The sequence below is a fragment of the Mchenga conophoros genome, linkage group LG15 (genome assembly GCF_057382185.1).
Source record: "Mchenga conophoros isolate Kocher_MC1m ecotype Shallow Benthic linkage group LG15, M_conophoros_male_GT1.1, whole genome shotgun sequence".
Classification (NCBI taxonomy): Eukaryota; Metazoa; Chordata; class Actinopteri; order Cichliformes; family Cichlidae; genus Mchenga; species Mchenga conophoros.
The window spans coordinates 24,547,929-24,571,429 of NC_140540.1; the positions used below are offsets into that span (position 1 = coordinate 24,547,929).

General features: G+C 41.3%; 4 protein-coding genes across 12 annotated transcripts in view; 2 read left to right on the forward strand and 2 right to left on the reverse strand.

Annotated features, from left to right (window-relative positions):
• The window catches only part of cfap61 (cilia and flagella associated protein 61), a 46,887-nt gene extending 42,376 nt beyond the window's left edge, over positions 1 to 4,511 (reverse strand). The window contains exons 1-7 of one of the 5 annotated variants that reach the window (XM_085246076.1): positions 3,837 to 3,907; positions 2,815 to 2,886; positions 2,571 to 2,721; positions 2,332 to 2,408; positions 2,080 to 2,147; positions 1,872 to 1,992; positions 189 to 315 (exon numbers count right to left, since the gene is read on the reverse strand). In XM_085246076.1, coding sequence (XP_085102202.1) covers positions 189 to 315; positions 1,872 to 1,992; positions 2,080 to 2,147; positions 2,332 to 2,408; positions 2,571 to 2,603 — 426 coding nt within the window. In that variant the 5' untranslated portion in view covers positions 2,604 to 2,721; positions 2,815 to 2,886; positions 3,837 to 3,907. Of the gene's footprint in view, positions 1 to 188; positions 316 to 1,871; positions 1,993 to 2,079; positions 2,148 to 2,331; positions 2,409 to 2,570; positions 2,722 to 2,806; positions 2,887 to 3,836 lie in introns of all 5 variants that reach the window. The other 4 variants (XM_085246077.1, XM_085246075.1, XM_085246073.1 and 1 more) reach the window with 4 other exon arrangements.
• On the forward strand, positions 4,185 to 11,854 carry crnkl1 (crooked neck pre-mRNA splicing factor 1). Of its 2 annotated transcripts, XM_085246078.1 has the most exons (15): positions 4,185 to 4,611; positions 5,020 to 5,536; positions 6,183 to 6,335; positions 6,618 to 6,709; positions 6,922 to 7,080; positions 7,443 to 7,609; positions 8,160 to 8,338; positions 8,440 to 8,610; positions 8,873 to 9,064; positions 9,223 to 9,282; positions 9,397 to 9,477; positions 9,890 to 10,129; positions 10,712 to 10,813; positions 10,939 to 11,187; positions 11,355 to 11,854. In XM_085246078.1, the coding sequence occupies exons 2-15, from the start codon at positions 5,462 to 5,464 to the stop codon at positions 11,724 to 11,726; spliced, it is 2,292 nt and encodes a 763-aa protein (XP_085102204.1). In that variant the 5' UTR covers positions 4,185 to 4,611; positions 5,020 to 5,461; the 3' UTR covers positions 11,727 to 11,854. The 2 variants fall into 2 exon arrangements, with proteins under 2 accessions (XP_085102204.1, XP_085102205.1); XM_085246079.1 differs by lacking the exon at positions 5,020 to 5,536 and having other exon boundaries at positions 4,187 to 4,611.
• Positions 11,767 to 15,126, reverse strand: naa20 (N-alpha-acetyltransferase 20, NatB catalytic subunit). The gene is made up of 6 exons (XM_085246080.1): positions 15,020 to 15,126; positions 14,436 to 14,460; positions 14,173 to 14,263; positions 13,262 to 13,397; positions 13,021 to 13,166; positions 11,767 to 12,081 (listed from the first exon to the last, which is right to left on the reverse strand). Exons 1-6 carry the CDS (start codon positions 15,070 to 15,072, stop codon positions 11,996 to 11,998), a joined length of 537 nt encoding a protein of 178 aa, XP_085102206.1. The 5' UTR covers positions 15,073 to 15,126; the 3' UTR covers positions 11,767 to 11,995.
• A 6,273-nt stretch (positions 15,127 to 21,399) lies between these two features.
• The window catches only part of col12a1b (collagen, type XII, alpha 1b), a 151,801-nt gene continuing 149,699 nt past the window's right edge, over positions 21,400 to 23,501 (forward strand). For all 4 annotated transcript variants that reach the window (XM_085247752.1, XM_085247749.1, XM_085247750.1 and 1 more), the window contains exons 1-2: positions 21,400 to 21,588; positions 22,274 to 22,389. In XM_085247752.1, the coding sequence (XP_085103878.1) occupies positions 22,311 to 22,389 (79 nt within the window). In that variant the 5' untranslated portion in view covers positions 21,400 to 21,588; positions 22,274 to 22,310. The remainder of the gene's footprint in view (positions 21,589 to 22,273; positions 22,390 to 23,501) is intronic.

The following is a 23,501-nucleotide window of genomic DNA, read 5'->3' on the forward strand; positions in this document are numbered from 1 at the left end:
GAATGAACCCTAGCGGGGTTTCTGATAGTCACTCGTCATCACAAAGCTGCTATTACAATATTTTTAGACACACATGAAACACATGAGACGCTTAGAACCACACACACGGGGGGGGGGGGGGGGGGGGGGGGGAATCAAGGATTAACCCAAAATTAAGAGTAGAAAAAAATCTTTAACATGGAACAAACCTCGCAAACAGCGGTGTGATGCTCCTCGGCCTCAATGAGCGCTGCGAGGAAGAACGGCTGGTGACTGATAGACAGCAGGTTTGTCTGCTCATCAAACAGAGGTATAATGTCATTGTGATCCTCAACCCTGAAAAATGGAAAAATGGAGACACCTACACTTAAAAAGATCACCAGTCAATGTACTATTTCTATTATTCTATTTCTGCTGTGCAGTGTGAACCTGAACCCTGATGCCTGACAGTTATCGTCACCCCTGCAGCTGTACAAACACTCTTTATCCACTTTTGGATCATAGATTAAGATTTTACATTTAGATTTAGCTTTGGGTTCATGTTATTCATTTGCACCTGTAGGCAGATCTGGTTACTCATACATTCACATATCTACAGTTTTTAAAACGACACAGAAAACAGATAAAGATAACACAACACAGGAAAAAAGCAACCGTACCATATCATGTAAGACTGTAAAAGGTACAATTCATCAGGTGGACACAAATAAGAAGGTAATATCTTGTGGAAGTTTGATAAAACAGTTCATTTCTAACATTTCAGTGCAGCTATGTAGTGTAGTGGTTTACGCATTCATGTGACAGGCAAAAGACCTACAGCCCCAGATCCCCTTGGGATGTCTGAGGAAGGGTATCTGGTGCAAAAAGTCTGCCAAAGAAACATGTGGAGCTTCCCTCTGTACTTCCTACTACTGAGAGAAAGTTCTTCTGCCACCTGGTGGCCAAAAAGAAAATAAATTCAGCTTTAACTTTACCAGGTGTGCTGTGGAATGATCACTTTTGCTCAGGGAGGTATATACACACACACACACACACACACACACACACACACACACACACACACATATATATATATATATATATATATATATATATATATATATATATATATATATATATATATACATACATATACACACATATATATATATATTATATATATATATGTGTGTATATGTATGTATATATATATATATATATATATATATATATATATATACATACACACACATATACACACACACACACACATATACACACACACACACATATATATATATATATATATATATATATATATATATATATATATATATATATATATATATATATATATATATATATATACATATATAATTACCCTCATTGTAATTACTGTTGAATTTTCCATCACAGCTTGCTAATAATATGCCAAAGCGCTGTAAAGTTATATCAACTTTATCTACTTATAAAGTTGTTTCCTTGTTAGATGCACTTTATGACAGGTTTAGAAAAATCCTTAACAAAGGCAAGAATTTATGGATCAGGAAAGCTATTTAATTTCCCCTTGTCACTGGAAAAGGTAATGAGCTGGCTCCACTGTTCTCCTGAAGTTCCTTCTGTCTGTTTTGCATTTTCTCTGTTTTCTCTGGCAGTTCTACGTTTACCACTCCTAAAAACATCCTTGGTTAAACCTGCATCTTCTGTGCCAGAACTCTTAAGCATTATTTAACAGCCTATTGTAAGTTCAGTCATGAAATAAACTGCTGTGCTCATAGAATCTTAGTTCCTATGAGTTCTTCATCACATCTTACATCAAAATTCAAGTGAATAAATGTTTATTTATAGTACATATAGTGCTCTTTTATTCACTCTACTGTTTAGTAGCCTGGGAAGGAATCAGTGGAAATCACCTGGCTACGCGGACAATAGGCCGGGGACAGTGAGCTTTTCTGTGGCAGATCAGTGCCAAGCACTGAGGCCCGGGGTCGGTCACACGCTCCAACGGCTCAAATATTTCATCCAGCGCTGGCTCTGCAAGCACAAAAAACACCTGCATGGGCCTCTTGGAAATTAATGCTTAAGTGAATTATAGAATTTAACTTGCTAAATCGAAATCACCTAAACTACCAACGTGTGGGCTGAGCAGACAGACGTATTCAAGCTCAGCAATGGCGTTAAAGATGGCCCTGCGAAACAAAGCGCATCAAGAAAAATGATCATTTTACACATAATGCATTCAGCTTTCAGGACGTGCATACTGTGCTTGCTTCTAATCAAAGTGCATTGTAGTATCTCCCTTGCACTGATATATGAATCTCATCGAATGATACAAGAATTTTTTTAAAAAGGGCTTTTTTTTTTTTATCATACCTCATTATCTCTTTCACACTTGCTGTGGTGAAATTCGGCCGTGCCACAAAAAGGTGGAGGAAAAGTGTGTTGAAAGGCTGCAGAAAGACGACAGTTTAATCCACTGCAGGTGTGAGCTCAGTTCATTTCATTTCATCTAAGCAGAGCATGGGCACTTGGCCACATTATTTCCAGCAGATGTTAATTGTCTCTACTTAATGAAAACCTTATGTTAAAATCAGTGAATAAAAGGTACAGACTGTGCATTGTCCAACACTGAAGTGTTCCTGCATGAAAGCTTCCCACTGCGTCTGATCCACCAGATCTCCAATAGGGTGATCAAAGAAGGAAGCGTGGCCTAGGATGTCGCCCTTTTCATTGGTCAGAGTCACAGCCAGGTTAGCTTTCTCTCTGAACAAACATGACAAGAAAGTTCAGTGATGGTCTCTGTAAGGGTTTGAAATTAACTGAGAGCACAGATGTCTACATTAATCACCACATAACTGTGATGAGAGAGTGGCATCCACCACATGTTATCAGAGACAACTTGGTCCTCTTGGATCCTCCAAAGGAAAACTGAAAGAAATAGTTTGAAGCAGTTGCTATGACCGCCAGGTGGAAGTGGGAGAGCTGAGAGAAGAGCACCAGTTGAGGTGGTTAAAGCGTGTGAATCCCTCTTAGGTGAGGTGTTTTGGGGATGTATAAGCCCCCATAGCAGGCACCACACTGCCCTTAGAGGTGGGGAAAAAATCAGTATATCATCGTATTACTAAATTTTGTGTGGCAATATTGTTTTGATACAATAAATTAAAAATATTCTTTGAATACTATGAACAAGAGGCGTAAGCCCACACACCACCATTCTCTGATAATGTTACCTGACATTATGAAAAAATTTCAACTGTGTAATAAAAATAGAAAAAAAATCTAACCCAGAGCTTTACAAAGTTACCCCCCCCCAACAAAAAAACAACAACAAAAAAACGAAAAACAACTGATTGCCACTTGTGGTGCAATCAGCAATCATTGCCTGAAGCTCTCACAAACACTTTTGATCACCAGGCGATTGCACAGGTCGCCTGATAGGAGGCAACCTTTCGGCAAACAGTTGTAGTCTGACTTTGACCGACTGCAATCATTTGCAGAGAGATTTTCGAGACCTAACTCCCATCCCCTCCAACACTATAATTCTCCTACAGTTCTCAGCATGAAAACTGATGTGAGCAAATAAACAAGAATAGATATTACACTATTCTATTCTTGTTTATTTGCTCACATTTGCTTAGACATTACACTTAAGACAAGAATAAACCACCAGTCTGTGCAGAACAACAGTAATGTTATATCACAGCTATATATCAAAGAGACGATAGAAATCTTTTCAGAGACTGCATAATTCCAAAATAATTATCTAACAGTGTTTAAAACAACTTATTCAGCTTGTAGGTGTGTTTGTGTGCAGAGAGCATCTAGTTTACGGTCTAAACTCTGCTGCTGAGATGTTTAAGAAGAAAAACTTTTCTCACAGCAGATGAATAACATTGACTCTTCCAAACACCGCCTGCGCAGATGGACTAATGAGGCCGTCTATCTCTTCAGCGTCCGCGGACTCGCTTCTCCTCACGGTCACGGTTTCCTCCCGGGCGCTGTCTGAGGTTACAGTCTGCATCGTCACCCGTATTATATGGATAAATAGTAATAACAAAACTAAAGCAGACAAAAGACGGCCCTTTTGTAATAAACTATAATATCAGGCTGGTGGATAGAAGAAGGTGAAATAGTAAATAAATATAAATGAATTCAGCTCACTGTTTTCACCTATAAAGAAACCAAACCCAGTTGCCATAGTAACGTAACGCCAGAACTCCCGCGGTTTAACCGGAAGTCATAAAGCAACCTTTTAAAGAACTAAAATCAGTCTAGAAACGAGTTTTTAGTCTTCATCAAAACTTCCTTAAACTGGACAAATGAACTCAACTGAAGTCCGTTATAGTGAATATATTCTCTATATCGGACAACGTACATATAAACTATTCAAAATGGCATTGGCGAACAAACGGTAGATGGCAGCAACACGTCTGCGTTTTGAACAAAAAGACAAAGAAGAAGACGCGGGGCATTGTGGTTACTGTCATGGTGGCTGACGCTCGGTGAGACGGAAACGTTTCGCTGTCTTTTTGCGCCGTTCGGTAGTTGTCGGGACAGTTTAAGTGAGGTTTTTAACGTTGTTTGTTGGTTAAACCTGCCATCAGAATGGCGTCTACGGCGGCAGGGAAACAGCGGATACCGAAGGTGGCGAAGGTAAGCGAACAGAGCAGTATCAGAGCTCCAGGCTAATGCTAACATAGAACTCGGGCTAACGGAGCAGAACTAAAATCTAATCTCATCTTTTCACTGCCAAGGTTACTCACAAAAACGTGCTACACTGTAGTAGTTTTAGGGGTATTTTACCTGCTTAACAGGTAGTTCTGTGGTCTGAGTTTCACACAAGTTACATTAGCTGTAAACTTTCACCACGCTCTGCTTTGTTTTGGCTTCCATGTGTTTTACGTGTGCTTAATTTATTCTTGTTTATATTAAGATTTAAAATCTGGCACATTTGCGTTCCTTTGTGTCTTTAAAGTTGGAAATGTGTTTAAACATGTATGCAGTTTCTGAAAAATGACTATTATAGTAATAGGACTGTGTGGACTGTGATTGTGTTTGCAGGCGACAGTGTGATCTGTCTTGAGAGTAGGGAGCTTCTGGAGGTATATGGAAGCAAGACAGAATACATGTGTGTAAATGAGAGGGAGACGGGTGTACCAGTGAAGCTGAAAGCAGTAGAGGAATTGATGGTGGATGAGTTTGAGTATCCGAAGTCAACCATCCAAAGCAACGGACAATGCGCAAGAGTGGTAAAGAAGAGAGTGCAAGCAGGGTGGAGAGGAATGTCAGGGGTGATTTCTGACATGATAGAGGCAAATGAGAAAGGAAAAGCTTACAAGATGATAGTGAGACCTGCAGTGATGCACGGTTTGGAGACTGAAACTCACAGGAAGCAGAGCTGAAGGTCAGAAACAGCTCTCACCAGTTACTTTGAAGACAAAGTTAGAGGCAGAGATGGTTCCAACATGTGCAGAGGAGGGCTAGTGGATATACTGGTCAAAGGATGTTGAAGGTGGAGCTGGCAGGCAGGAGGAAAAGAGGAAGATGGATGGATGCTGTGAAGAAGGACATACAGAGGGTTGGTATGACAGAGGATGATGCTGGCATAGGGTGAAATGGGGATAAATGAGCCATTTGTGACTCCTAAAGCAGCGGTCCCCAACCTTTTTTGAGCCATGGACCGGTTTATGCCCGACATTATTTTCACGGACCGGCCTTAAGGTGTTGCGGATAAATACAACAAAATAAAACTAGTACCGGTACCGGGGAAAAAAAGAAGATTTATTCATAACACACCTGAAAAGACCCAGGAAAACAGAGTTAACGATAAAAACGATAACAAAATAACGCTGAAAACCGATAAAAACCCTGAAAACCATACATTTCACACCTGAGCTTCAACTCTCGTGGCCCGGTACCAAACGACTCACGGACCAGTACTGGCCCGGGGGTTGGGGACTGCTGTCCTAAAGGGAGGAGTCAAAAGAAGAATAAGATGATGATGGAACAGTCGCCTCAAGGTGCTTTATATTGTAAGGTAACATAAGCGATTAAAAACTCCAACAATCAGGAGAACTTGGTATCTATGGGGAGGAAGAACTCTATTTTAACAGGAACCAGCAGAAGCAGGTTCAGGGAGAAGCTGTCTGCTATGACCAGTTGCGGGGAAGAGAAGAAAGACCAACTTTATGCTCACGCTAATTGTATTTTGTGATGTGTTTTAGGTGAAGAATAAAGCTCCGGCAGAGGTTCAGATCACTGCAGAGCAGCTGCTAAGGGAAGCCAAAGAGAGAGAGCTCGAACTCCTGCCACCACCACCGAAACAGAAGATCACCGATCAGGAGGAGCTCAATGACTACAAACTGAGGAAGAGGAAGGTAAGCGCTTCCATCATATTTTCTCTGCTGGTAGTGTTCACATTGCTCTTACTCATACCGCCCTTTCGCCAAGAATTTTTAACAGCTTTATTTATGTTTTAAAAAGCCAGCATAAAATATTTGAAGTGTGTTGCTCTCTTGTTTTACTTTTGCTCTAATAATCATGTTTAGTTAAACAAATGTGTTTGTAGTTTTAATCTAACCGGAAAATTTGAGATGTTTCCAGCACACACAAATATGTTTTTATAGTTTTTGGACATGACGAATATCTTTTTCTTTCAGAGCTTTGAGGACAACATCAGGAAGAACCGGACCGTCATCAGTAACTGGATCAAATACGCACAATGGGAGGAAAGTCTGAAGGAGATCCAGAGGTACTGAGGCAAAATCTGCTGAAAGTCAGAATATTAAATGGCTACAACTTCGCAGGGGTCCAATCACAAACATCTTAGTCTTGGTCGTACTGAAATAAGTGGAATTGGTCATCACATCTTTTAACATTTTAGTAAACTTTTTAGAAATATTTCTCATGCCCATGTGTCTGCATGGTCCACTTTTACCTCACCAACGGTTACCCTCGTTTCAGAGCTCGTTCCATTTACGAGCGGGCGCTAGATGTCGATCATCGCAACGTCACTCTGTGGCTAAAGTACGCCGAGATAGAGATGAAAAGCCGCCAGGTGAACCATGCCCGCAACATCTGGGACAGAGCCATCACCATCCTCCCCCGAGTCAACCAGTTCTGGTAGGACTTAAAAATCATTTAATTGCTTTATTTATTTATTTATTTCTTGATTGTTTTGTTTTCTAAAATATCAGCAGGCTTTGACAAGTGGCACAGTCACAATTTTCAGTCCTTTTTTGTAGTTAAAGATTAAATAAATGCATTTGTTGGCTGATACTTTATTGACGCTTATCTAACAATAGAGTAGCTGAGATGTAATCGGACGTAAACAATGTGTTTTAAACTTTGAAAAGTGCATCGTGTGTGAGTGTGAGTCTGCTTGTGATTGTACAGCTCTGATGGAGAGTCTTTGCTGTGCATCTGTTGTCTGTTTTTGTTAAATCTTCTGTGTGTAATATTTTGAATGCTGTTCCTTTGCACAGGTACAAGTACACCTACATGGAGGAGATGCTGGGAAACATCGCCGGCTGCAGGCAGGTCTTTGAGCGATGGATGGAATGGGAGCCTGAAGAGCAGGCCTGGCACTCTTACATCAACTTTGAGCTGCGCTACAAGGAGGTGGAGAAAGCCCGCACCATTTATGAGCGATATATCCTTTTGTTGCTTTACTAACATGCAGGATACTGGGAATTGTTTCCCCACAGTTAAATTCAAACAATATAATAAAACTTTAAAATACAGAAACAAAAAGCGCGATCAGGGTGATGGTCTGAGTCGTCCCACAGAGCCTGAGTTCATTATTATCAGGGCTGTTTTCTTCTCAAAGCTACAAATTATGTTCTCTGAAAGACAACAGAGGTTGCTGTCAGACTTCCTCTTTATATGTTTATGTAAACTATAATATCACTTTTTATCAACTCACCTTCAAGGTGGAAGAATAAACCCTAAAATACTGATTAACCTTGAGGAATGCCTTTTCCTTGCCTCACCTGGTTCCCCGTCTCTGTGTGTGGTCGGGGCTTCACAAGCCACACAGAACCATCTCTTCTGTTGGAGCATTTCTCCCCAGTTTTCTTCATCCTCCACCTCCATCTAGCTGTCTTTACTGTTGCTGAACACTTTATTCATGCTATTATTTTATTCTGATTGTTTTATCTCACGACCTTTGTGATGGTGCGTTTGCCTTAACGTCGCTGCACTTGTCATCGTTCACCCTGAGGTGAAAAACTGGATCAAGTACGCTCGCTTCGAAGAGAAGCACGGCTACATCGCCCACGGCAGGAAGGTGTACGAGCGGGCAGTGGAGTTCTTTGGGGAGGAACATGTAGATGAAAACCTCTTTGTGGCCTTCGCCAGGTTTGAGGAGACTCAGAAGGAGGCGAGTGCAGCTCAGACTTCTCAAACTTCTTTCTGGCTTTCATTTTGTTGGAGATCATATTGTGAAATGTATTTATTTACTTTTGTTCTCTACCTTTGCAGTTCGAGCGAGTCCGGGTGATCTATAAGTACGCTTTGGACAGAATCCCTAAACATCAGGCACAGGAGCTCTTCAAAAACTACACCATGTTTGAGAAGAAGTTTGGAGACCGCAGAGGAATCGAGGATGTCATCGTCAGCAAGCGAAGGTTCCAGTACGAAGAGGAAGTTAAGGTATCAGTTTTAAGGAATTACGTCTGGAAATCTGTAGAAAGTGGAACAAAGGAGGAAGATGGGTTCATTTTCCTTGTCTACAGATTTAACGCCCTGATTGGTTTGTTTTCTCTGTACTGGTGTAAGAAACAAAATAGGCTTCGTATTTGGGGTTTTCGCTTAATTGTTAACTTGCAGGTTTTATGTCACCTACTCTGCTGTTTGGGAAAGTTATGGGGAAAATGAAATGCTAAAAAAATAAATCATACACTCATAATCCCAGGCGAATCCACACAACTACGACGCCTGGTTCGATTACCTCCGTCTGGTGGAGAGCGACGCCGACGCAGATACGGTGAGAGATGTCTATGAAAGAGCCATCGCCAACATCCCACCCATCCAGGAGAAGAGACACTGGAGGCGATACATCTACCTGTGGATCAACTACGGTCTGTATGAGGAGCTCGAGGTCAAGGTGGGTCCATCATTCGGCATCTTGTTAACCTCCAACAAAGTAAAGGACACAGATCTGAATCATGTTCTCAAGCAACAGACATAACCAGGCTGTAAAGAAATGTAAAACGAGACGTCTGACAGTGATGTGTGCGATTAAACAAAACTCTGTGATGGCAGGATCCCGAGAGAACGAGGCAGGTTTATCAGGCCTGTCTGGAACTCATCCCCCACAAGAAGGTAATTTACACATTAAAGGCCGCACCTCTTCAGTGAAACCACTCATGCATTATAGTAAAGGTGTTCTTGTGTTAAGGTGTTCACCTGATTGTGTCTGTCGTTGTTTTGTTTCAGTTCACATTTGCTAAGATTTGGCTGCTCTTTGCTCAGTTTGAGATCCGACAGAAGAACCTGCAGGCAGCCAGAAAGATCATGGTAAGATTCCTCAGATGCACGTGCAAAACCACCACACGTTGTGCAGTCAGATGTAAACTGAACGCATAGAGTGCTGTATTATGTTACATTTTGGGTGACTTAATAAATAGTTTTTAAAAAACGAGCTTCCGTTCATACTTTCTTGTATCAGTCTTTTTGCAGAGGATGGGGGTAGAGCAAAAAGTGTCTTTTAAAGTAATAAAAGCAAAACTTAAAATCAGGCGAAAGAAAACGGAATGAGAACTGCAAAAAGAAAACTTTGGCAGAACAAAGGCATCTCCTCTTCCTCGCCTCCAGTGCCCCTCTTGCTCTATGCCGAGTTCAGTCAGATGAATGTAACTCACTGGCTCCACAGGAAGAATGGCATCAGCGTCTGTGTCCGCTTTCTTCTCATCAGTATTTCTCTCCTCAGGGCACGGCGATCGGGAAATGCCCGAAGAACAAACTGCTGAAGGGCTACATCGAGCTGGAGCTGCAGCTGCGAGAGTTCGACCGCTGTAGAAAGCTGTACGAGAAATACCTCGAGTTCACCCCCGAAAACTGCACCACCTGGATCAAGTTTGCTGAACTGGAGACAATCCTGGGAGACATCGAGCGGGCTCGGGCCATCTTCGAACTCGCCATCGGGCAGCCACGGCTGGACATGCCAGAGGTAACTGGAAACCTCTCACACAAATGCTGCCCCCTGGTGGCGAAAGTTAAATAGCATTTTAATGATGGGAGGAAAAGAAATGCCTTCTTACCTATTTTTGGAATACTTTTAAATCAGGGGTCATGTGAAGGAAGAGGAGAAGAAGCCTGGTGAGTGAGATACAGTGGGTGCGTCACAGTGACGCACTCAAGTGTGGTGTTCAGGTTTTGAACTTATTCGACTGTTTTTAAAGCTTCTTATTGTGATTTTTGTGAACATCACATTTCATCATCAGTTTTTACTGTCACAGTAATTCATCTCCTACAGTGTACTCCATTCATAGGACAGGAACCCAGACTAAACAGTTGATAGGCAGCTTCATGTAATCCTGGATTAGTGTTCATGAAGCAAAGTGAGATCAAAGTCAAGCTAGGTTTCTGTTTAAAAATCGTAACATTTTGTAAAATGATCCTTTATTTTAATTTCTTTTAAAAACCTTCCCGTAGCTTCATTTTCACTGAAATATGTTCGACTTCTTATCTCACGCTTGACATTGCTGCCCTGCTGATGAATTCAGTGCACTCACGTCTGTTATGCCCGCAGGTTCTGTGGAAGTCCTATATCGACTTTGAGATTGAGCAGGAAGAGTTTGAAAACACCAGAAACCTTTACAAAAGGCTACTGCAGCGCACTCAGCACGTCAAGGTGAGAGCTGCACTCCACAAACCTGATCCCAGATCTAACAAACTGTCTATAGTAAAAATATTTCATGGCTTTCGTGTGACCTGCCAGCCATCAAGCTCTGTGCTTACCGTCTTCTTCTCCTGCAGGTTTGGATCAGCTACGCCAAGTTCGAGCTGTCGGTGGACGGCCCCGACCGACTGCAGAAGTGCCGGCAGATCTATGAGGAGGCCAATAGGAGCATGAGGAATTGCGAGGAGAAGGAGGAGAGGCTGATGCTGCTCGAGTCCTGGAGAGACTTCGAGAAGGAGTTCGGCACAGACAGCACTAGAGAGCGGGTGAGGAAGCTGCTGCCGGAGAAGGTGAAGAAGAGGAGGAAGCTGACTGCCGAGGATGGGGTAAGAGATGGACAATGTCACAGCTGGATGGTGACAGCCACCAGAAATGTTTTCTCAAATACTGATTTTTTTTTTTTTTATACACAAAAATAACTAATGGATTAATTAACCTAATTTACAATAATTGGATCGTTCTTATTTGTCCTGATATAATTCCATCCCATCAGTCGGACGCTGGCTGGGAAGAGTACTACGATTACATCTTTCCAGAGGACGCCGCCAATCAGCCCAACCTCAAGCTGCTCGCCATGGCCAAGATGTGGAAGAAGCAGCAGGTCATCACAGAAGACGACGAGACGCTTCCAGAAAATGGTCCGCCGGCAGCTGAAGAGACAACAAAACAGTCTGTGGAGGCGGCAGCTTCTCCTGAGAATCGGCTGACGACTGCGTCCAGCAGAGAAACTGCGGCTGAGACTGAACAGGAGAAAACGTACGACGACAGAGACGACGACAACGACAGCAGCAGCAGCGAGAGTGAGGAGGAGGAGAAAGGTGGAGAGAGGAAGGAGAGCAGGAGCAGCGAGGAAGATAAAGAGTAAATTCCCCGCTCAGGGACTCGAGGGGAGCAGACAGTCTGGATTTTTCTAGTATTTTTTTTATTTTTATTTTTTTAAACGAGTCTTTATTGTATGTTTTCTTTGTGCGATTACACAAACATCAGCTCAAAGTCACGTGTTGTGTGTTCTTTTTCTAAATGTTCATTTAATATTTACAGTAGATGAAACTCTTTGTAGGACCAGTGGCTCTCTGAGGAATGACAGTTTATCAATGTACGAGTATCACAGAGTCAGAGAGCCACAGTCTGCTGTTATTCGATGTCCTCGGGTCTGACGGGGTGCGGCAGTGGGATGATCGACTTCTTCTCCGTGTCTCTGGACAGAGCTTTCCTCATGTCTGAAGGTGAAAGGCAGCAGGTTTTGTCCTTTAGTAACACACTTCGTAAATTAATAAAAACCATGTAAATTTATTTTAAGTTTAGAGCAGAAGGCACAGAGCTGTCGGTGAGCTGAACGGGGCTGTATTAGAGTCTCTCACTGTTGTTTCAGCTGTTTCAAAACTAACATCAGCAGTTAAATTAAAAGTTTAAGTATTCTGTCAGTGCACCAACGTTTAAGATCCACACCGGTCAGACTGACAGCAATCGGAAAACGATAAAACATCTGATGATGGAACACTGTACAGCATACCGGGGCTAATGGTAATGGCCTGTATTTGTATAGCACTTTACACATCCAGCCATCCACCCATTCACACACTGGTGATGGCAAGCTACATTGTAGCCACAGCCACCCTGGGGCGCACTGACAGAGGAGATGAACCTGAACGAGTGTCAAATTTCTCAAGAGAGGTTGAACTTGAGACAGACCCCCATGTGGAACATCTGTCACATGAGAGATATTCAAGTCCTTACCAATTTGAAAACAAATTTGGGTGGCTGTGGCTCGGGAGGTAGAGCACGTCATCGACTATCTCCAAGGTTAGTAGATGACCTGTAGTTGGTTGGTGGTTTGAGGCACTTTTGGGGGTCAAATGCACTCGAATACAGTTCAGATACATGTTGCTTCATGCAGATCATAAAAATCAGTTGTTTACATCCTGCTGCAGAGGTCAGAATAATTCATGATGATGCTAAAAGCTGCCGTACATCTGTGCACCAATTCAAGTCTCCTGGATCGTTTTAATATTGCTCATTGCTATGGTAACGTCTCTGTGCAAATCACATCAGCTGTGAGTTTAACAGCTGGGGAAGGCAATAAAGGAAGCAACTTTCTGATTGGCTGCAGATGCAGTTAGAAACCTTTCTGAGATAAAATGACTCTGCTGCGATCTTACCATAAGCATCTTCATCTGGCTCTCCATTGCTGGCAGAGTAATACTCTATGACTGTCCTGTACACGCTGTAGCCCAGACGTTTGTACATGTTCACTGCCACCTGGTTGGACACTCGTACGAACAGATCCACGAAGAATCCGCCTTTCCTACAACAGGTCAAAGTCACAGACGTCAAAAATCAAGAGATTTGAAAATGTGAGGGATAGGCTCGCACAGTTTTCATCCCAGTCCTGATACGAACCTCTCTGAGATCTCCTCCAGCATTTCCATGAGTTTGGCGGCCAGGCCAAGCCGTCTGAACTCCGGGGCCACGGACAGAGCGGTGACGTGGCCGTGCCACTCCTCGCGAGCCACAGATCCCTCCGCCTTCCCCATAACTGCAAGAAAGTTCCACATGACCTCAGACTCAGGCGAGAGTCACAGGGTTTATTTTAAACTGTCCAGGATCTGTTCTAAATCTGCACCCTCTGTTCAAACAGGCTTGCGTATAGCTGCAGGTCTGCTCAGCGCGCCACCTTCAGTGTCTAAATCATGTCAGAATGAAACGGCACCACATACTGTACAAATAAATGAATCAATGCATAATTAGCTTTAGTCATCCATAACACACTTCCTTTGGAGGAGTCATCTGTAGCCTGTCTCCAAACCTTTGAACAGGTAAGGAGGCAGTCTTTGGACGTTTACAACTCAATAAATGTGTGAGAGAGTTTCACAGCATCACAGAGCAGTCAGGTTAGGGCTCATCTTTCCATGGATCAGCCCTCTGTTATTCTAGGCTTTTTGAAGGCCTCCCCGTAAAATGACCTGCTGCTCTGACCTTTCTTTTTTTGTGTGGTACATGGAAAAGCTGCACATGAATCAGGTTGGATATGAAACAAAACAGGATCAGAATCATGCCCTGCCCTTGTGGTGTCATCGCTGCACAGAAGTTTTGTTCTGATTTTAGTTTGAGGGGGAATGGACACATTTTGGACAAGGCAGAACATATGTAGACCGACACTCCCATCCTTCTCCACAAACTACACCCAGATGAGGTAAATACAAATATATGTATTTTCCTGTATGACTTATTATTATGTCATTTTAGAGGCTAGCATGGTTTCTCGACAGTTAAAAGATGACCTTAACCTCTGTGGAGGCAGGAGGACTTACTGTAGCCCATCAGTTCTCCTCCAGGAGCCTCAGCAACAATAAAGTACTCCGGCCAGTGAGCGAGGTACTGCAGGTAAAACGGGATCCCATACTGGAGGTCAAAGGTTAAAGAAAACTATCCAGAGTAAGAGGAAACACACTTAAAATACGCTTTATATAATGTCAGGTACTCCTTATTATTACTGCATCGGTGTAATTAAATGTGGATGCCATCCACGGGTGGGCCCTGAAGCTTAAATAAGCAGAACACAGGTAAAGGATACAGTCTCTGTGAGAGGATCCAGGTTTCTGATGGACAAAACACACAAAAACATCAATGAGCCGTTAACATTCACATCCAATTATCCATTTCCTACCAAGCCCTTTCGTTATTCTAACATGGGAGAGAAACGAACAAAACTCAACAGAAATAACGGCAAATTTATAATTTTTAGCATCACATATGGGCATTTAAGTTACGCAAATAGCCTAAATGTTTCCGTTGTGTCTATAGGAAAATTCGGCATGTCTTTGCTCGACTTACACCCACAGACTTTAATTCCACACACACATATATATACACAGCTTCTTCTTAATCCTGCGTGGTCTCGGTGTGCCGAGTATGTAGCAGCTTTGCCAACAAAACTATAATTTTCAGTTATTAAACGTAGAAGGTTGTTTAACAACATGCTGAAAGTGTTGAGGTCTGTATGACCCGAGTCGCTAAATGATGTGATTTTTGCATGAAGTTTGGTCAGGAATGGCGCAGCCGCACACCGAACACACAAGCTGCATCCATTCCCATCAGTCACACCAGAAACAGCGTTAAATTACAGCTTATGTGCTAAAAGAACGAAACCCTACTCACATATTGTTGAATTTAAACAAATCATCGCATGTAAACGGCCGCAGAGTTGTCATCTTGGCTCACTGTAGCGTGACCTTTCACCCCACAGAGACAACGAGATATCGGCTACCTTTAGGAGGCGATGAAAAAGGAGCAGCGTCCCCAAAGGGATAAGGCAGGTACTACACTATTGACAAAAACTAGATTTTTAAGGGTTTGTAATTTTACCGTCGCAGAATCAGCTGATTAATTTCAGTATATTTAAGGTTTGCCTTCATGCTATAAAAACTGTATTTGAAAAGTATTTTTACCCATGGCAGCTTATACGATGAGCCTGGTGTCAGAATGTATGTTAAAAAAAAAGACCTTTCATATGCTTTAACTTTTGTTCAGCCAGCTATCCCACATGGTGATATGACCCTCGAACGTTTGTCCAAAATGCACTTTGAAGTTTTCTGCAGTGAATTCTCAAAGAGCAGGTCAAACATCCAGAGTATCGGTTCCTCTGCATCACAGATGTTAAACGGGTGCAGTTCAGCTGTTAAACTATGATACTGATACTCATATAAAAACAAACTGCAAGATTAAGTCTTTGCATTGTGACTCTTGGGTTGCGTGTAATATTTATTTGCAGTTTTTAACGGAGCATAAAGTTATTTTTCAGTTGTTTTTCATTGTCCTTATGCATTTCAGCCCACTCCTATGTACTTTGAGGGCATTTAACTCAGAAAATATTCATAATACGAATGTAAAATTTTGCATTAAATAAACTTCAGTAAAGTTATTATTCTTTTTCTTAATTATTCTGGGGGTGGTCATGTGGGAGCCTTTCTCATATTTGACTGATTTGAAAACTTCGAACAAAAGCAACAAAAAATGTCTTTCTTCTGCCAGGGGAGGGCGCCATATCCAAATAAATCAACAGAGACTTGAGGACAGACTGACAGTGAAGCCTCTGTAATCTGTGTGCAAGGATTAATGAGACATTTAATCTTCTTAATAATGAGATATTGTTTGGAGTGTTCGTGTATATGTGCAAAAATAAGAGAAAGGAGAATCCAGCAGGGAGCACTATGAGAAACCTTCTGAGAATACATGTTTCTCTTGGCACAGACCTCACGTTCATCTGCAGTTTCTGTTGGGTGGGTTCTTCTCTGTTGTCTGTTTTAATTCACCCGAGCATGTCAGCCCCGGGCCACTTCTGCTATCAGCCCACACCCACCACAGATCATTTAACACTTTAAAGTACCCAGATGAGCTGCAGCTCCCATCTGAATGAAAACCAACAGAAAGGAATCTGCTGTGAAAGATAACATGCTGCTTCTGTGATTAAACAGTGCTGAAAACCACAGACAGAGACACAAAGAGAGTAACTGCTACCTGTCTGCATAAAATAACACTAATGCTGGAGAAATATTTAAGTAATAAGCAGCAGGGGTGGTTGGAAATGTGTCTGTGCTGCTGTTCTCCTGAGCTGATGAGAGCTTCTCAGCCTCCAGGAGGTGCTAAATAGTCCATTCTTCATTTCGTTGAACATGATTTAACAGCTGATTTTGTTGTAAAAATGGTGGTATGATAGACACTAAGGTTATAACACAATACAATTTATTTCTAAACAACATTGCTGCACTCCATTCCTGTACCTTTTGTTTAAAATAGTTTAAAAGTAACCAAATGTAATAAAATCTACCTTGAGCTGCTCCCGTGTCAAAAGAGGCCACCACAGTGGAACCGAACAAAAGCTTGACACAGATTGTGTAAAAATAACCACTTAACCTTTGTGTCTAAAAGATACCAAATGAAGGTAAACTAGGGCTGGGCTGTACTTTTGTGTAATACCAATTTGCTCCACAAGATGGCGCAGGAGGTTGACATCCACTGGTCAAACATTGCCCCCTCCTGGTGAAGGTTTTACTTCAGTTCTTATTAAAAAGGTCCTTTAAAAAACGTAACGGCATTTTTGTTTAGTTACATATGCTAAATACAACACATGCCTGTCAATGTGACATGTAAATGTAACAGATTTTCTTATGTTGCCTTTTTGTCATATTGTTTATTGGTTTGAGACAAAAGTTTTTTGTAACATGTTAATCCTAGTTTTTCATCAGTTAGGATTGTTACAAGCTCACATGTATACATTTGAGGGCTCTACAACTACCTTTAGATTAGTTGCGAGTTAAGATTTATTTCATCTTAAAGTTACAGTGAGTCTTTTTCTGTTTTGTTTTTTTGTTATTTAACAGGAAAAAAGCTTGTATGCTCATAAATATCCATTTATTAGTGTGTATTTACATCTTTTAAAAACTGATGTGTAGTTGTAAACTTAGAATTAATCTATTAAAAATACATAGGAGCAGGTTTGTGGAAGCCGCCACGTTGCCGTGGCTTCCACGTGGAGGAGATGAATGCCGTCATTCTGTCTAATTATGTTTTGGGTAGTTGCCTAGAGATGGACCACATATGTAGTAAACCTTACAAGTTACTTTAAATATCAAGACCATAAATAGCTCCTTCAAACTATATAGCCCCTGAACTGAAGCCAAGGCTCTAAAACAAACATAAAATAAATAAATAAATAAATAAATAATAATAATAACAAAGTTATTTATATAGCACTCTTCAAAACACAGAGTTACAAAGTGCTTCACAGTTCAAATAAGAGCCACACACTGAAGATAAATGTACATGTTAAAACATACAAACACATAAATACACACATAATCAGCCACACCGACAAACATTTATTCCAACATACACACATACATGCACACATGGTTTCAAACTATGGCAACGAATGAAGGGAACGGATTAATGAAACTCTATAAAAAAGAGTTTTCAGCATTCGCTTAAAACAAATAACCGATCTGATTGACTGAGGAAGGCTGTTCCACAGTTTGAGCGCTACAACCTCAAAAGCACAGATCACCTCTGTTTTTAAAATCACAACGAGGATAGGAAGGCCCTGGTTAGACGATTGAGAGGTCGGCTGCATGGATAAGATGTTAGAAGCTCAGGTAAATAAGCAGCTATATAAGTTTATAACAGAATTTTATAGTAGATCCTGAATTACACTGAAAGCCAGTGAAGGGATGCAAGGATAGGTGTAATATGAGACTGCCAGCTAGTTTTGTTAGCAGCCTTGCTGCTGCCTATTGAAGATGAGCTTTGGTGGACTGAGAGACACATGTGAAAAGTAAATTGCAATAATCAAAGTGTGTACTAAAAGTTTAAGATGACTTACTGACATTAAAAGTTTGATTTTCACAATATTTCTCAAATGAAGGAAACAAGACTGGGTAATCTTTGAGATATGATTTTCAAAATTCAGCTGCTGATCAAAAGTGATACCGAGGTTTTTAGCAGATGATTGTATATTATTGGTGAGGGGGCCGTTGTACTGAATACCTGCCTTAGCTGCCTGGGCTGAGCACTGGAACCTCAGGTCTACAGGAACTGAGAATTAGAATAGATCCCATTAATAATGGCAAAAAACAAAATCAAAACAGGAGACAGGAGAGGTTGTTGAGCTCGACAGAAAAATGTCACTGTGTGTCATCTGCATAGTAGTGGTAGGAGATTCCAATAAAACCATCAATTTGTTGGCTCAGCGGTAACATATATAAAAGAAACAGAACTGGTCCATGGATTGAGCCCTGGGGCACTCCACATACGAGCATTACAGATTACAATATACATCGATTAATATGAATTCTGAAATATTTGTTTGATAAGTATGAAGAAAACCATTTGAGAGCAGTGCCACTGATGCCAACCCAGTTTTGTAGTCTGCTAATAAGAGTAGCATGATCAACAGTATCAAAGGCTTCAGATAAGCCGAGCAGGACTAAAATGGGATGTTCAGCCTCATCCGAGCGCATAAGGTTGTCGTTAGTAATTTTCAATAATGTCTGTAACCGCATTGGAATTTATCAAAGATGTTTCCTTCAACAATCTGAAGGAGCTGACAAGCATAAACTTTCTCAAGGAGTTTGGAAATAAATGAGAGTTTGGAAATTTGCCTTTAATTGTTTTAAACAGTGGGATCTAAGGAGGGTTTTTTTAGTAGAGGAAAGATGCTGGCTGTTTTAAAGTAATCTGGAACTGACTGATAAAAAGGGACTGATTGACAATAGAGAGAAGCTGGAGGAGATGACAGGGAGAAACTCTTTAATGAATTTAGGAGGCATAATGTCGGTTTGGCAGGGTAAAGTGCGGGTATGTGAGACTATATCCAAAAGAGCTATTGAAGAAATGGTTTGAACTCAGACACCAGAAATGGGTGAGTGACTTGGGTGGTTAAAGGGGTACAGACTTGAGCTGTGATCTGATACTATTGATCTTGCCGGTGAATTTTTTCGCAGTCATTAGAAGATATTGGAGTGATAGCAAAGTGAGGAGGATGAAGAAGTTTGTTGTTGGTATCAAATAAAAACTTTAGATTATGTCTGTTATCGTTAATCAAACTAGAAAAATATACTACTACTACTACTACAACTACTATTACTAATAACAATATTAATAATACATTTTATTTATAGGCACCTTTAAGACCCTCAAGGTCACCTTACAATAATACAATAACAGTAGCAACAGCAAAATAACATTTAAACATAAGGTAAAATATGCAGTTCTCGTGTATTTTGTGAGTTGGATGAGTGTAAATAATAACTCCTTCATATGGAAATAGTGAACATGGAGATTAGTCTTTTTCCATCAACATTCAGCTCGTGATCATTTATTGCCAACATAGTCAAAAGTACTTATCGTCAGTAGAATAGACATTCAACCCTGCCGTCTGCAGACAGCTATGGGCCGGCTAAGCAACAACAACCACAGCTGGTTGTAAGTTAACATTTCGCCAGTTAATATTTTTTTATTAAATCACACTTTTCCTCTCATATATACACTGCATTCTCACATTATATGAGAGTTAATTCAGAAAAGTTCAGGACATCCCCACTCTCCTCCAATGACACCTTACTGCTATCACTGGACAGAACTGAGCTTTTCTTAATCATCGACTCTTATTCAAAATGTAAAAGCACACTCCAGAGTAAATTGATGTGGAAACCCAGCATAATGACAGCTGAGGTAAACAGTGTGCTGACAGCCTACACTCACTACAGATGAACAGTGGCCAGACTTGTTTGAGCTACAGCAACCACTGTAGTTAGGATTCTGTTGTTGTTGAAATGGGAGGAGTTAAAAAAACAGAACTCAGTTGATTGCAGTCTTTTGTCCATTGGTGAGGTTTTACACACTGTACCTTTAAAATTGTGAAAACTTGGATATTTTTGGAAAAGATAGCAAAAATAATTTAATTGATACCCTTAAAAGTTGGAAAATATCAATGTTCAGAAAATCATAACTCAGGTTGCTGCGTTGAATTTGAGAAAGTTTTGACAGTTGGGTTTAAAAAATAATAATTAAAGAGGCCCCATAACAAAGGATTACAACAGCCAAGCAATTTCAGAGTTACTTTAACAAATTTTGGGAGCAGAAACTTTAGAAATAAGGGTGGATTTTTTTTATGTGCTTTGACAAATTGTCAGTTACTGTATTTTGTGGTATCTACTGTACCAAATTATAGGTTCAGTTGGAAGTACTGGTGGTACCATCCCTCAGTGCCCTAATATTTTAGGACTCATAGGGTGCTGTGTAAGACTAAAATCAATGATGGTCTAAGTGGAGTGTATGAACATGTAATCATTTGGGGGAAGTTAATAATTTTGGGGTCATTTTGCCTCTGCACACCAGAGTTGCCAGTATCATACAGTGGAGTCTTGATAATGTAACAATTTATTTTGGATACCTTAAAAACAGATGAATGCTGGAAGCCACAGATCAACTTTGGAGCTATTATAGTAAAATCTACATCCTGTCCTTTTAAAAAAATATAATAAATATCTGGACTTCCTTTAAGACACTGCATGTATATTCTTTATATTATGAGTAACCTTTCAGATCACAGAGTGGAACTGAGTTGAAGCAGCTGCTCCAGTTTAGTGAGCTCCTGCCAGGACCCCAGAAACTTCAGTTCCGGCCCTGGACTCCAGATTAAAAAGGAAAAGACTGACGCGGGGTTTCGTTTACTAGACTGTGTAATATTTTCCCGTTGATTCACAAAATTTAAAGTGGGTAAAAACCTCTGACAGTTTTCCCCCACTAATCCCCCGCGACCCCGCTCTGCTGCTGTCTCCTTGCGGCCGAGACGCACAGAAGCCCTTCATCACCGGAAAGGAATGCAGAAAACTATGTAAAAGTTTCCGAGTGTGTGAGTCCTTCCGTGCTGCATTTTCAGAGGTTACACATCACTTTTGGCCCGGCTGGATGTCGTAAGAGCTCGCGGCGGGGTAGGCAGAGCTGGGAGCAGCCCCCCTGTTAAGTAGCAGATTGTGTGGAGACTCTTCCCACTTGGAAGGAGGCTCGCCGACGCGTCTGGGAAGCAGAAATCCGCGGAGCGCCCTGACTTCAACTCCGTACCACCTCACTCTCCCCTGTGTCGGGCTGGGGGTCTACAGCGAAACCTTTATCCTTTTAATTTTTTTTCTTTTTAAGCAAAACTAAAATTCAGCCAGCCATCTCTATAGGTCAGTCGTGCATGGTTTTTACATTTTTGGTACCATCTGTGGGGGATTATTTTTGTCACGACTTATTACAGGCTTTTTTCAGGTTTAAATGTTGAGTTATCTGAATTCAATAATATTCCATTCATTTCTATATTTATTTGGACTATTTTGTGAATGCGTGGATTCTTTCTCGACATTGCCGTGCGTAATTGCGCACGGCGCTACGGCTCAACTCGCCATTAAGATAAAATGGAAAGACTTTGTGCCCGTTAGAGTGGGTCATTTTCATCAGGCGGAGATATGAAATACTTGATTGGAGTCTGCAGAGTTAATGCAACAATAACTCGAGCTCCTTTAGAAAGTGGAAAAACGGAATTTTACGGGGAAAGATGAGCTAATGATTTGCTTTTGTGGGATTTTTGTCGGAAGTTTTAAAAGTTTCAATATGTAGATTTTGGCGAGTTTTACACATTTATACATATGAAGTCTGTCGTGTAAGTCTTTTGTCGCTGCTTGTGGAACTTTTTCAAGCGTCAGGATGACTTTCAGACTCATTCCTCTCTCCAAAGCGGCGTATTCTGATAACTTTTCAGCCTGATGTAGATTTGAATGAAGATTAATGAGCTCCGAGGTTCTCGTTCAGATAGGATTAACAGTCTTATGAAGCCCTGAGGGAGTTTAACTGCCTCCTTGGTTCCTCTCGCAGTTTCATTCATGCACTGCTGAGACCAGCGGAGCCGAAGATGAACAGCAGGCTCTCTCTGGCAGCGGTTGCTGCCGTCCTGGCACTGCTGCTGTCCTCCTCTCAGGCCCAGGAGCAAGGTAAAGCCGCTCCTCCTCCTCCACTTCTTTTAATTCAACACATCTGAATTCTTCCACCTCCTCTCACCTCTGTCTCTCCTCTGCCTGCTGTGTGTAGCTGCACTTTTAGTCTAAATGAATAAAAAAAATCACTGAAGCAAATGTGTACCTGTGGATTGATTTGTTTGAACTTCTGATTTTAACTTCTGTTTGATGATTTTTTGTGATCCAGTGATTCACTTTTCCATCAAGAATTTCTGCTTGAAGAGAAAAACGACCCCAGCTTGAAATACATTGAGTTTGAGTTTCTAGACGGGAGGGTTTTTGTATTATTACTTTTGTTTTCGAAGCATGTCAAACCGTGAAGTTCAACTTTAATGAGAGCACGAATGCAGCTCAGATTTAATTGTGTAGTTAGATGTGGCTTCATGTTGGTGATTAACAAAAAAAAAATCAGATATACGGTGAGAATATCATCACCTTTTTCCTGTAATTGAAAACCAAAGCAGTCTTGTTCTTAAATGTTGAAAGGAAAAAAATGTGATTAAAATTAAATGCAGTCTAAGTTTTTAACGCCAGGTGGCGCCGTTGCTCGAAATCCCCGACTGCATTTTACTACAGATTACATTCCTCCAGTTTTAAAAAAGTAGAAGAGGAAAAAAGGAAAAAGCCCAGGCGGCACGTAGCCAAGTTTCCTCCCTACGTCTTTTCTCTTGATGGAACGGAAAGACAAAATATGAGTTTCGCGTTATTTTCCAGAGGTTTCAGAGGTTAGGACAGGAGACAACTGGCTGCACTGAAATCTGGATCATCCCAGAATAAAAGCAGAAGAAAGCACAGTTAAAAAAGAAAGAAGGAAAGTTTCTTCTTCTCTCCTTTCCAAGAGACTTTCTGACCTCCTGAGACCCCCTCTCTGTCTTTAATGTCCCAACGGGGGGCCCTGGCTGCCTTTCCAGGGGTCACGGCACAGTAATGGGTCACATATATTCCACAATAGTTTGATGCTAGGGCCGGACTTAAAGGCTGAAACACCTTGAACACAAAGAAGCCTCCAAACGGGAAGGGCTCGGCTCCAAACAGTCCCATTTCAGAGCAAGAACTGCAGAATAAAATCAGTTTAGAACCGAGCCCTG